Source organism: Varanus komodoensis, unplaced genomic scaffold (assembly GCF_004798865.1).
Source record: "Varanus komodoensis strain SLA01 unplaced genomic scaffold, ASM479886v1 scaffold51, whole genome shotgun sequence".
Lineage (NCBI taxonomy): Eukaryota > Metazoa > Chordata > Lepidosauria > Squamata > Varanidae > Varanus > Varanus komodoensis.
In genome coordinates, this window is record NW_025336100.1 from 3,762,406 (window position 1) to 3,774,768 (window position 12,363).

Below are 12,363 nucleotides of genomic sequence, written 5' to 3' on the forward strand. Positions count from 1 at the left end.
CCAAGAAGCATCATATACTATATGACATTTCTTCTGACATAGAACAACAAAATGCCAGCCTCACAGAAGACCTACTGGTGATGAAAAACTAATATTCCCTCCCCTCCAACACACACAAAGGAATTCTCTACATGTGGCATTTAAGTTGACACTTTATTGAGGCTTCTCCCGCTTTCTTTGTGGGTGGAAGAGCACTTTTCCCCGTGCACCTGCCAAAGCTGAGGGGAAAGAAGGACTGCTTTCAAGCAATACTGCCCCACTCCCAGCTTTGGCAGGAGTGTGGGGGTGGAACCTAGAATGACTGTGCAAAGTGCCACTTGGGCTGTCATCAGCTGGAGCTCTTTAGCCAGAGCAAGAACACTTTTCTGGGTTCAGGTATTATGCTAAACCCCACCATAAGCCAAGGCTAGTAAGGGTGGTTTATAAGCCACTGCCCAGGATATGTGTGTGTGGGGGGGGGGGGGCTTAGCTTGAGGGAGGGAAAGGATTTAGCACCCTCTTGCTCCTTTTACAAAATTCTCAGTTTCCCAGGGCTGCTTTTCATTCACAGAAAGGGAAGGGACAGATCAGCATGTCCTGTCAAAATTGGCCAAAAGATTAAAGGTCATTCATTCATTCATTCATTTAGAGGACTTCTATGCCGCCCCATTCGCCGAAGCCTCGGGGCAGCTCACAATCATAAATAAATAACATAATATAAAACAATATAATTTAACAGTATAACAGTAAAATTTAAGTCGCCCTGGCCAAATAATAAAATAAATAAATAAATATTAACAATTAAAATAGCATTTGAATAAAAAGGTCTTTGCCTGGCGCCGAAAAACAAAGAACGATGGCGCCAGGCGGACCTCTCTGGGGAGCGCATTCCATAGATTGGGCACCACTGCAGAGAAAGCCCTCCTCCAAGTACTTACCCTCCTAATTTCCTTCATGGAGGGTTCCCAGAGAAGGGCCTCTCCCGCAGATCTCAAGGGGTGGGCGGGCATATATGGACATAAGCGCTCCTTCAGGTAACCAGGACCCAAGCCGTTAAGGGCATTATAGGTCATAACCAACACCTTGAATTGGGCCTGGACTTCAATGGGAAGCCAGTGAAGCTGACGGAGGACTGGAGTCATGTGTGTCTTGGCTCTGAAGAAAGTGACTTAGACAAATGATAAGAGGGGGAGGCAACTGGGCTTCCAGTTGACTATCCCCATAGTAGGGTAGTGAGAGCCTGAAAGTGCCAGTACAGGCACAAGAAGATGGACAATAGAAAGACATATGGATTAAAAGCATGTTGCAGTTCCAAAGTATAGTTCATGTTGCAGGCGGATGCTCTACCTTTAGTCCTCTCTCTGTCTCTCATGTGTGCCCAAATCCATGGACCCAGGACCCGCCTGTATTCATTGCCACAAGTGTGGAGCACAATTAGTGGCCTTCAGGAATGAATGAGGGTATCCAACCAACCTGCAGAATGGATGAACATGCGCACCCCAGAGGTGTGTCCCAGGCAAATGGGTAATGGCATGGGAACCATCTCTGGATCTGCATGGCTATGTGGAGGTCCAGCTGCATTCAGCCTGCATTGCTACTATGCTTGCTTTGTCAAAGGCGTATGTTTCATATTGTCACTAGTGCTGAGCTTACATCTTCACCCATATTCATTTGACAAAATAATGGCAGCCTCAATGCCGAAGCCATCTCCCCATTCCTCATCAAATTCCTCTGGGAATGACACACCCTCACGGCACAGCATTATTTCCTGGAACAGTCAATCTCCAGGAATGTACATGGGCTACAAAGAGTGGCTAAGCCAAGCAAGAATATTCTGGGGGGAGGTGTGAAAGAAACAAATCCTTAGCCACCTCCTACTTAAAGGCAAGAATGCTACTGCACCTAAAAATTTGCAGAACTCGCCCAACCCCTCGAATGTTACCATTATCGCCCAGTAAGGCAAGATTCAAGTAAACACAGAGGCAGAGAAATGCCACCCATTGAATGTGCAGACTCTGCTTGTGCTGCAATCAGAAAAGAGGTTTTAAGGCTTTTAGCTGCCCATCTTCTGAAACTCTTGCCTTGGCAGCCCGGATCATCAATTGCCATGATGGAAACAAACATCTAGACGAATGTATTTGGGGATTAACATATATGCTCAAGCCTGCTGTGAATGCAGCCCCCAAGAACCAACTCACAGTACAGCATTAGCTGAAAAATGTAAAAAATTGAAGATGTGTGAGGAAAAAGGAACCAAAGAATTACCCTCACACTGACTTTCTGGTTCTACCCCAGAGCAGACAACCTCTTTGAATGCATCTACTCACTTTCTGCCCTCAAAAACAACATTGTATAGGAATACTTTCCATAACACAGGAATGAATGTTTAATCTGATTGTGTATTCCTCCAGTTGGAACACCTGTTTCCTTTCTGGTGGTAAAAAGGTGCAGTGTTATACTTGATTTGACTGCAAGCAATGACCTGGATATGGACATACAAAGAGCAAAGGGCCAGTTGAGTGATCCACTGGCAAAGACAAGTACTAGACCTGGACCTTGACACTGAGCTGAAGACCAACAACCAGGAGACACCTGCCCAATCCCAAGGACCCAGAGTCAGATTCCACAGAGATGCTGGTATCCTCTTTTCTAAGGATCTCAGGCTCTGCAGAGCCTGTTCTATAACACAGGTCAGGCCAACAGGAAGAAATCATGGGTAAGCTTGGAGTGTTAGGACCCTGGACTCCCCGTTTAAGGTTTTCCAACCCACAGTAAGAGAGAGGAGCCTGGGATTTATTCAAGGGCCCAGTGGAAGTGAGGCACTTGCTGTGGTCTGCTTCCTGTGTTCTCCTCCAGGGGACTGAAAGATCTGTCTCTTACTACACTTCTTTTCTAGAGTCATGATCTTGTATATAACTCCACATGCCTGTTGCCTTCTCAAGCAGCCTGGGAATGCTTACTGGACCTGCTCCTCCTAACCTATCCATGAGCATGGCCTCACCAAGAGTAGACCATACCTTTGCAGAGAGTAGTGGGAACATAATCAGATCAGGATTAAGACCTGTATACCCAATCAGTTATTGATAAACTGCTTGAACAGTTGCAAAGGACCAAGCCATATGCAAAGGAGAACCTGTGTGGTCCCCCCAGCCTGCTGTGCATGGTGAATGCCATCAATGAATGGACTGTGCACCAGGATATGCAAAGAAGGAAGCAAGTGGGGGGTGGGAGGGTGGATTGCCAACTTTTACTGCTAGTTTGTCTGCCACTTTTCTTGTGTGATTTCTTCCATCACTGAATTCCTGAAAATTGCTCATTTTTTTCTGGAGTATTGCAGTACAACCTACTAAGGGATGCTTTTATTTCCACTTTCACTTTGGTCCATTCATCTTGTTAGGTCTAACTGAAGACAACCATTTGTGGTGCAAGTTGATGCGTTAAGGCAAGTTGTAGAGGGTACCTTATTCCAACACTAAAGAGTCCTCCATCCATGTCCCTCCTAACCAACTGACCTCAATCCATTTTTAGGTACAAGTCATGTAGCTGTTCCAAATCTTTCAACACACAAAGAAAGTGGGAGTCAGTTACCTTCAACTTCTTCCACATGGAGATCATGAGGCATGTCTCCATGCCCATTTTCAGAGGCTTGTCTCCATGACCCTTCACTGAGAACTTGTATAATAGGACGGCATACAATAGCTTCTAATAAATAAATAAATCTTTGGAGGAAAGGTGGGCGGTGACTTGAAAGCGCTATTTAATTATGGTGCCCAACACTAGAATAGCCTCCTCATGACAGACTGCCTGGATCTGGGTATGATGTATTTGGGGCACTGAGTGATCCACTTTGGATCTTTCCATCCCATGGCTTCTTCTAGAATTCCAGGGTGGTTTGGAAGCCACTCCACCACTTGCTTGCAACAACTCATCAACCCATACTCTGCATAGGTAATTATGGAAATGATGTAGAATTCATTTCTTTCCTTGATCATGCAAACCCTGCAAAAATATAAAAGCAACTTTTATACTGCTTAATTGCTGCTTTACTGAGTTTTATATTAATTTTTGTTAATTGTTTTAACATATTTATAGGCTCCACTAAGTGCCCTTCAGATAAAAGTAGCAAGATATAAATGCCTGAGATAGCAAGTTAGCCATTATGATGGTTCAGTGGATTTGTATTTTGTAAGCCATCCAGAGATTTTTAGTACTGGGACAGCATATGAAAATTTTAAATAAATAAATTTAAATTTTGCTAAGTGATAAAAAATTCACAACCAAGAGGCTAGTGGCCTAAGTAAAAAAGAAGCAAGGGACATTTTCCATTGTCCACCACAATAAGTTAGTATTTAAAAATTCAAAATCCATATCAAGATAGCCCTTTAGTGGACTAACCCAAAGGTCATAAAATAGTGTGTATGCTTTCAAGAAGGCTTGTAAACAAGGCAAAGAGGGAGCAGGGAGGAAAAAAGTGGCTGCTGTTAAAGCTATAAAGTCTACTTTTAGTTACAGTCTTATGATGGCTATTTAAATAAGGCTCTGCTGGGAACAACAATGATTCCAGGCTATATCTAGGATGGTCCCAAGGATTACTGGGATGAAGACACAGGTAAACAATGATTGGTCCACCATTAAAAAAAAACAACATCCAGTTTGGAGCAGTCTCCATCCTTAGATGAAACACACAGCTCCTTGGTAAGAAAAGAAGAAACTCAGAAATTTCTTAAATATGAGATTATTTTAAGGAGATTCCTCTGATGTTTAAGTAGATATTTCAAAAGCTACCTGAGCAAGTTAATAATCTGTTAGAGCAAAAAAATCACAGGAGGATAGCTTAAGTTCTAGTCTGGAATTGCCATTTGCTCTTTGCCAGGTTTAACCACTTTACTTATCATGCATACTATTTATAGGATCTGGGTAAAAATACCACATTGTGATACATGAGACAGAAAGGTACTATGAGTTGCAATGGAAAGTATGCTTCCAGCTAGAGAACTGATCCTTCTGGAAGTTTGCCAGTTACAGTTCTGCTTTCTATTTGCAGGGGGAAAAAAACCTGATTTCACTCCCACACAATAAATCAAAAAGAAACTGCTTTGTTAGTGGGGGCACCTACCAGTGCATTCTCAGATCCAAGAGGTGAACACCAAGTGTGTATCTTCTGAGAGTTCCACCCTGGGTCCTCTTTAGTCTTGCAATAGATCTCTCCAGGCCTCTCAGACCGTTCAGTAACTGCAAGTAAGTGCTTGCTTCTGCAGCTAGGTTGTCCCATGAACCCCAGCATGGCGTCTCTACATCCTACCACCTGTCCAAGTTGGATACATCAGACCTTTGAATCTGACCTGAGAGAAGAGGCAGGATTGGAATTCTTACCTGAAATGACATGACAAGAAAACTTATAGATAGGCCAGGTAGCTGGTGAGAACCAGATCAGCTCTGGTTTGGGGCAAGACACTGGAACAATGAGAGCCTGATTGGGAGGGATATAATTTAGCCAGTTCTGTCATTTGCTGTCAGATTAAGAGAGCTAGCCAATTAAGTAGCCCTTTGCCCATAAGCAGCAACTTGATGGCTGTTTGTTGGCTTGTTTTGCTAAGGACCTTGACACTAGCCTCTTTTATCAAACAAAGCCAGTCCTAGCTGGTCTGATATAATACAAGACTGTTGTTAGAAGCCCCTTCTCTTGATCTGCTGGGAAGGGGGAAAGGATTAGTTTGGGAGGTAGGGCAGATCAGTTCTGAACACGTAGAGTAACTACATGGAAACACTACTTTCAGAGGCCCATCATAAGGGAAGGCCTTGATGATCTGCTTCTGAACTACTGGAAGCATCTTGTTGACCATATTTTGGAAACAAGTCTCTTGGAAGTTGATTAGATAGTCATCTTTTAATTTAATACATTTTGTGCTACCAAATATCTGTTAAGTGCCAGATTGAGATATAGAGGGAAGTATAGGATAACTTTCTATATTACAATGTAAATCATCATGTATTGCCAGAAGTTCATCTTTAATATTTCCTTCTTGTTTTACTCCCCATTAGAGTAACTAGTATTCAACAACTGCATTGCCATGCTTGCCATGGTGAACATGATAAGTGATCAGAGCCTTCCTAACTCTCTAGCTGCAGAATCAGGTTGCAGAATCAGTGATTGCCAGCCCTGCTTAGCCTCAAGGTTCCCCACCTCTAGAGCTGAGAAGGGGAAGGTCCTCAGTCCTTGCCTGCATTGTGGCTCACAACCTTTGGCATCTTCGGAAGCTTTTTCTCTCTCTGCCCCTGTCTTGGGAAAGAAAAAAGAAGAACCTCTTTTGGGTGCTACATGACATGATGGTTCCAAGTCTCCTCACCAAGCGGCCGGACCCACCACATTCCCATTCCTGAAGGAAAGGTTTAGGGGATGTCTTGAGTATCACAATGGCATCACAAAATAAAAAGTGTGCCCTCAACTTGCAGCCATGCCATTAAAAAAAATATCAGTTAAAAAGTTGTTTCTATCCATCAACAGATGCAGTAGTTGATCAAACTAGTATTTAAACTTTCCACACTTGTAATTCCGCAAAGAACATTGCTTGCTCATTCATGAGAAAGGTTACCAGGTTTTGTGACTGATTCTCATTAACTGGTATTCTTGGTTTACTAGGCTGGCTGCCCGAATCATGTGGAGAATAGAGAAAGAAGGAAGTGGTCTGACAGAGGGCTCTTTGGTCTCCATTGACAATCTACAGAACCACGTGGAACATTTTGGAGAGGAGGAGGAGAAGGAGCTGAGGATTGACCTGGAGAGTTTCTTGGAGTTTTGGCCACCTGAGAGCAAGCAGTTTGGCATGCAATACATCTCTCACATATTGGGTGTGGTATGTTTACATAGTTACACAGGCCTTGGAGAATAAAGGAAAAGCTATTTCTTAGGGGCAGAGGAACCCTTGTAACCCACTTCATTGGCTCACATACTGGAAACCTCATCTTGGCGTGTGGGGGTGGGAGAAGGCAGTTTTCAAGCCATGGGCTGGCTAGCCCTGCTTTATATTCAGGAATATTTGTAACTAGTTACACATATTCAGAAAACAGAGACTTAAAAGCCAAATTATGTCCACAAATCACTATTAGCTGCCATGCAGCATTTCTAGCAGAATTAAGGTGTGGAAAAAGACTGCCCCCACTTTAAATTATTTCCAAAGTGGTGTGAATATGAGTACATGTGTGCATGAGGGAGTTCATTTTTGTGTTCCTTGGGTTTTGTATATCAAGATTTGGTCCGCTGTGCCCTCTAGACATGCACATGGTGGGCATGTCGTGAGTGGAGCCAGCTGGAGTCAGGGGTCAGACTAGATGGCCCAGGAGACCCCTTCTGACTCGCTCTGTTTCTATGTTTCTATGAAATTCTTGACATATGGAGTGGATTAGTTTGTGTACCAAAGTATACTTCTGTCCCCTATTTCCCAACTGTGTCTGGGAAATAAAGCCACTCCAGATAATACAGACACTGGTTGCCCCTAATCTACAAAATCTCATTTCCCCTAATCTGTTGTACTCTTTATATTTTGTGGGAGCAGATAAACTGCAATGGTTTTACTCTGAGTGACCAGCGGGGCTTGCAAGCAGTTGGTGTAGGCATTTTTCCCAACCTCTGCCTCGTAAATCATGACTGTTGGCCCAACTGTACCGTCATCTTTAACAATGGCAAGTAAGTATTTCTTTCTCTGCAATGATTTTATAGGGTATGGTTGTCACCCTGACAAGAAAGATTGCTGATTATTGTTTAAGAGCTGCATACAATTACAATTTCAGAAAATATTTAGGTTGAAGGCATAGAGCTGTATATGTCCTTGCCACAAACCACCCAATGTCCTGTTGAAACCCCATTTTAAAACAGAGCCTGAATTTTAACAGCTAATTGTCAAAACTCCTTTTCCCACAAAATAGGGTGGGATATACTTTTGAACTTTCCCGAGTAGCTGGAGTCCCAAGTAAAAGTGAAAAAGGTACAGGACACTGAGGACAATCATGGTAAAAAGGGGAAAAGATAAGGATCTTGCTGCAAGGAGGAAATCTATGTACAAAGCTCCTCTTTGTAAACAAAGATCACTTATGGTTTTGCTTTCCCTTGACAGCTTGCCTTTTGACAGCTATCCAGAGAAAGCAAAGGAAAGGAGAACCCTGCTTAGAGCCTTTCAGAGTCAATATTCAGGGTTAGGAGAAGTGTACTTTGAGAGCAGAACAGTGCCCAGCCGAGTTTTTGCATTTCCCATTCATGGAGCTGTACATCTCCAGGGTTGCAGAAATATGGCTTTAAAAAGTACAAGAATATTTGTGCACATTGTGGGTGCAAACATAAACAAATGAAATAGCTTACCTGCATTTTGAAGGGGTTGTCTCTGGCTGTCATAATCTTTGAGCAGGGTGTTAATGGGGGAGGAAGTCAGGCAGGTGCGAAAGGGGTCATGGTAAGGAGGTGGCTCATGCCACAGTCTCATGGGATATTTATGAGACATCTGTCAAACACATGATCAGTTGCCCAGGCAACAACTAATGCACTGTGGCTTATCGCAATGTCGAGAGACACATTTTTATGCAACCCTTAGTTAGGTCCTCAGCTCCCCCATAGACCCCCTATTTTCAGAGATACCTTAATAGGAAAGCTTTACTCCTGTGTCAATGAAGGAAGTTTTACTATTACAGTTTTACATCATATTAATATTACATTTAAATTATTTCTCAGTTTTATTTTGAGATTCTGCTGTTACTGGTGCTGGAGCTTCCTTGGTCCTAGCACTACTCTCTCCTTTTTCCAAGTAATTCAGTCCGCCAGTCTGTCTTATAAAGTGGGGTTGCCCAGAGATGCCCATCCCTCTCTATGTTAAGCATGGAGACTGTCTGCTGAGTCCTGGACTGGAGGAGTGGCCTTTCCCAGGATTTGCTGCCCTTCTTTCCTCAGTAAGAGAATCTGAAATCAAGAAGATCTGCTCTTAGGGTGATGGGAGAATACTCAATCATAGCTGCCTGTAAGAAAGTTACACAGAGAACTGTATGTGGAGCTCATGGTGGAATCCTTGGACCCAAGTAGATCACTTACACAGCGAGGGCACATCTGCACCAAGATGCTCATTCAGGCCTACTGAACCTGCAGATTGTGTCTCTTGATGCAGATGCTAACTAGGACAGCTACTTGTGTAGAGCAGGGGCAATAAAAGCTGGACCCAGACTGGCCTCGTCTACTGTTGGAACTTGCTTTGGGTGTTGCAAAAACTTGGATTTCCTCATAGAACAACAGATAAAAGGACATATAAAGGGTCAGTAAGGAAAACAATGAAGTGTATGGTAGAATCCGAGTCTCTAGTGTCTGCTTAAAGAGAGGGGCACGTCTACCTCCTGCCAAAAGCCTTGTAAGCTGTGCAGTCACAGGAGAGTGTTCCGTCTTAGAACTCCAGTGTGCAATTTGATGTGCATCCTCCATGGCGGCTGACAGTTGGGCATGTTGCTTTAAAAGCAGAGTGCTAGCATTTGACAGACTAAATGTATGGAATTCTTTTGCTTGTACCTCTGTAAAACTGCAGATGTCTGTTTTTTCTTTCAGTCATGAGGCTGTAAGATCATTGTTCCACACTCAGATGAGGTGGGTTGGTCTCAAGAACATAATCCTCCCATCCAGCTGCTATCCCTCTCATCCTGCATTGACACCCAAGTCCCACAGACCATAACAAGCAACCTTTAAAGAACCCTCTTAGTGCCTTGCTTCACTGTTTCTCTCTCCTCCACACACAGACTCCCCAAACCCAAACCTTCATTTTGTAGCCCCTGCATTTTGCAGTGCATAACCAGTGGTGCAGCTAGGACTGGCCCTCGAGGCCAAAGGCTGGGGCCCTGCAGCCTGGCATGAGGGGAGGGGGCAAGTTGCCACCCAGAGAGAAGCAGGTGACAAGAGCATCAGGGCAGCAAAGTCAAACCTCATTTTCTTCCAGCAGTCATAATGGTGTTATGAATTCAAAATGCAAAAACTGCACATGCTCAAGAGTTTTTTTTTTTAAATCAACAGTACTGTTGTTCTAACATATCATGGATGCTTATTGTAAAGCACAGAACAGCAGCTATGAGCATAGAAGAGAAATCGTAGTTGTGTGTGTCACAATTGAAATAAAATACCATAGAAAGCCATAGAAAGTGACCCTCATAAGATCATTATGTGCAGGGTCCAAAATTACCTAGTGGCACCACTGTTTATTACCTCTTTTAAAAATGATAATATTAATTATGTCCATCATCCCCTTCTCTGACAAACCTGACCACATTTCTTGCCTGTTCTGCCTTTTTCCCCTGTCCTATCCTTCTAGCAGCATGGGAATCTATCATGGTGGTAGTTGCAACCCAAGTAAATCCAATAAAACTTTTATATCATTAGTAGATTTGATTGCTTGATACATACTGCATCCTCTGATTTTGGTTGTACTGAATAAAATGAATAAAAATGGCAAACATGTTGGCACTGATTAAAATGATACACCAAATATTTTAACAGCATTGATTAAAACTACAAAAGCTAAAGGTGATGTATTTGAGCAGTATAATGCCAGATGGTTTTTTAACTAGTTTCAGGCCCCTTGGTGGAACCTGTGGTGATTTGATGGCTGGCAAGTAAAGATCAGCTTTTTTTGATGCATCCCCTTACATCAAAAGGGACAGACAAGTGTAGATTCCATGGGAACAATACATCCAAAGTTAGCTACCTGCCTGTAACTATCAATATTAATTTTACATATTACATATTTTAAATATTTTACATATTACATATTAACTTATAACACAATAAATGTTAGGTTCCACTCATTTCAATGGGAGATATAAATTTAGGATTATTGTCCCGTTAAAATGGGTGTTCATTTTGTATTCCTCTGACATGCATTCTGTGTAAGAAACAGGGTGAATATAGATGAACCTAAAAGTAGGTATTTCCTACTACCCTGTGGGGACCTGGCTCCCGCCTGCCTTTATGCTGAAAGTGGCAGATATATTTGCTTCTGCTGTGAAGGCTGACGAGTTGGTGTTTTTTTGTTTTTTGTTTTTTTCATTTTGATCCTCTTCTCATGCTTCAGTTGGTCTGTTCCCTTCAAAAATAAAATAAAATAAAATAATTTGAGCACAGTGTGCCTGTATGTTTAGAAGTTGTGTTGTGTGTCAAGAAAGGATCAAGACATCAATGTCACTACCTAATAAATGTGATGTGCAGTCAAGTTCTGCTTCCAAGTTGCAGATCCAGTCTCCCTTTGGCTGAGCCCTGGGAAGAGAGGCATAGGACAATAATGTGGGGAGTGAGCTTACGGAATGTACAAACCAATTATTCTTCACTCCCCTTGGCTGTACCCTAAGTTATACATCTTATCATTCTTTATCACTTATTTCTGGCTTTTATTTTGAAAATATGGTTGCAGAATGCTCAAAGCACATCCAATACATTTTTCAGTAATCCTTACAGGACACCTGTAAAGTAGGTCTGTATTGTTACCATCCCCACATTGCAGAATGTACCTGAGAGACCACCTCTCCTAGATGCACACCTTAATGTGCTGAAGAGGTTTTAAAGTATCAGAGAAGCTGCAAGCAATGGAGGCCAGTTTCTCTTGCTAGGCTGGTCTGATACAGTCACTCAGGACAGAATGGTCAAATCTGAGACACTAGACTAAGATGCATTCACCTTCAGAAGTAACAGTCAGCAGAAGAGAAAGCCTATCTCTAATGGCGGTGGGGGCAGAGGGACTTCTGAAGGGCAGTTACTGGACAGCAGTGGTTAGCGAAGGCAACACTGGCAGGGGATTTTTCAAAGACAATAGCAGTGACACTCAAGATAATTCTGGTCATTACCGCACAGAAAAATGCTTTGGTAAACTACTTCTGAATTTTCTTACCTTTTAAATGCTATGATGATACAATCCAAAAATGTAACAAGAGCTAGTGCCAGAGGATGAGACTTCCAGGTCAGAAGCAACTCGGTGAGCTACTGGGAAGAGCAAAGGACAAATACAAGTAGCACAGTTGCTAATGATGCAACTAGGTCAAAACAAAGGAAGTCCAGGGGCTGATGTGCACAAAATTGAAAGGAAAGTCCAGTGCTGCATAGCACATACATTTGGAACTTGGAATGTGGAAAGTATGAATCAAGGCAAACTGGAAACTGTAAAGCAAGCAATTAAAAGGTTAAACATTACAGAACTTGGTGTAAGTAAACTAAAATGGAGAACAAATCTGTTTAGCATACTTCGGACAACCAATCAGAGAACTGTACACATGGACATCACCAAATAGCCAATATAGACAACAAATAAACTAAATAATTGGAAGTAAAAGATGGAGAATCCATAATTTTCCTGACAAGACAAGACCAGGAGCAGGGTA

The 12,363-nt window shown here is 42.6% G+C and overlaps 1 protein-coding gene across 2 annotated transcripts in view; it reads left to right on the forward strand.

Annotated features, from left to right (window-relative positions):
- Positions 1-12,363, forward strand: part of SMYD1 (SET and MYND domain containing 1) — a 34,027-nt gene that overhangs the window by 13,708 nt on the left and 7,956 nt on the right. Inside the window, exons 3-5 of one of the 2 annotated variants that reach the window (XM_044447358.1) lie at positions 6,620-6,833; positions 7,533-7,663; positions 9,554-9,592. In XM_044447358.1, coding sequence (XP_044303293.1) covers positions 6,620-6,833; positions 7,533-7,663; positions 9,554-9,592 — 384 coding nt within the window. The remainder of the gene's footprint in view (positions 1-6,619; positions 6,834-7,532; positions 7,664-9,553; positions 9,593-12,363) is intronic. The other variant, XM_044447359.1, reaches the window with a different exon arrangement.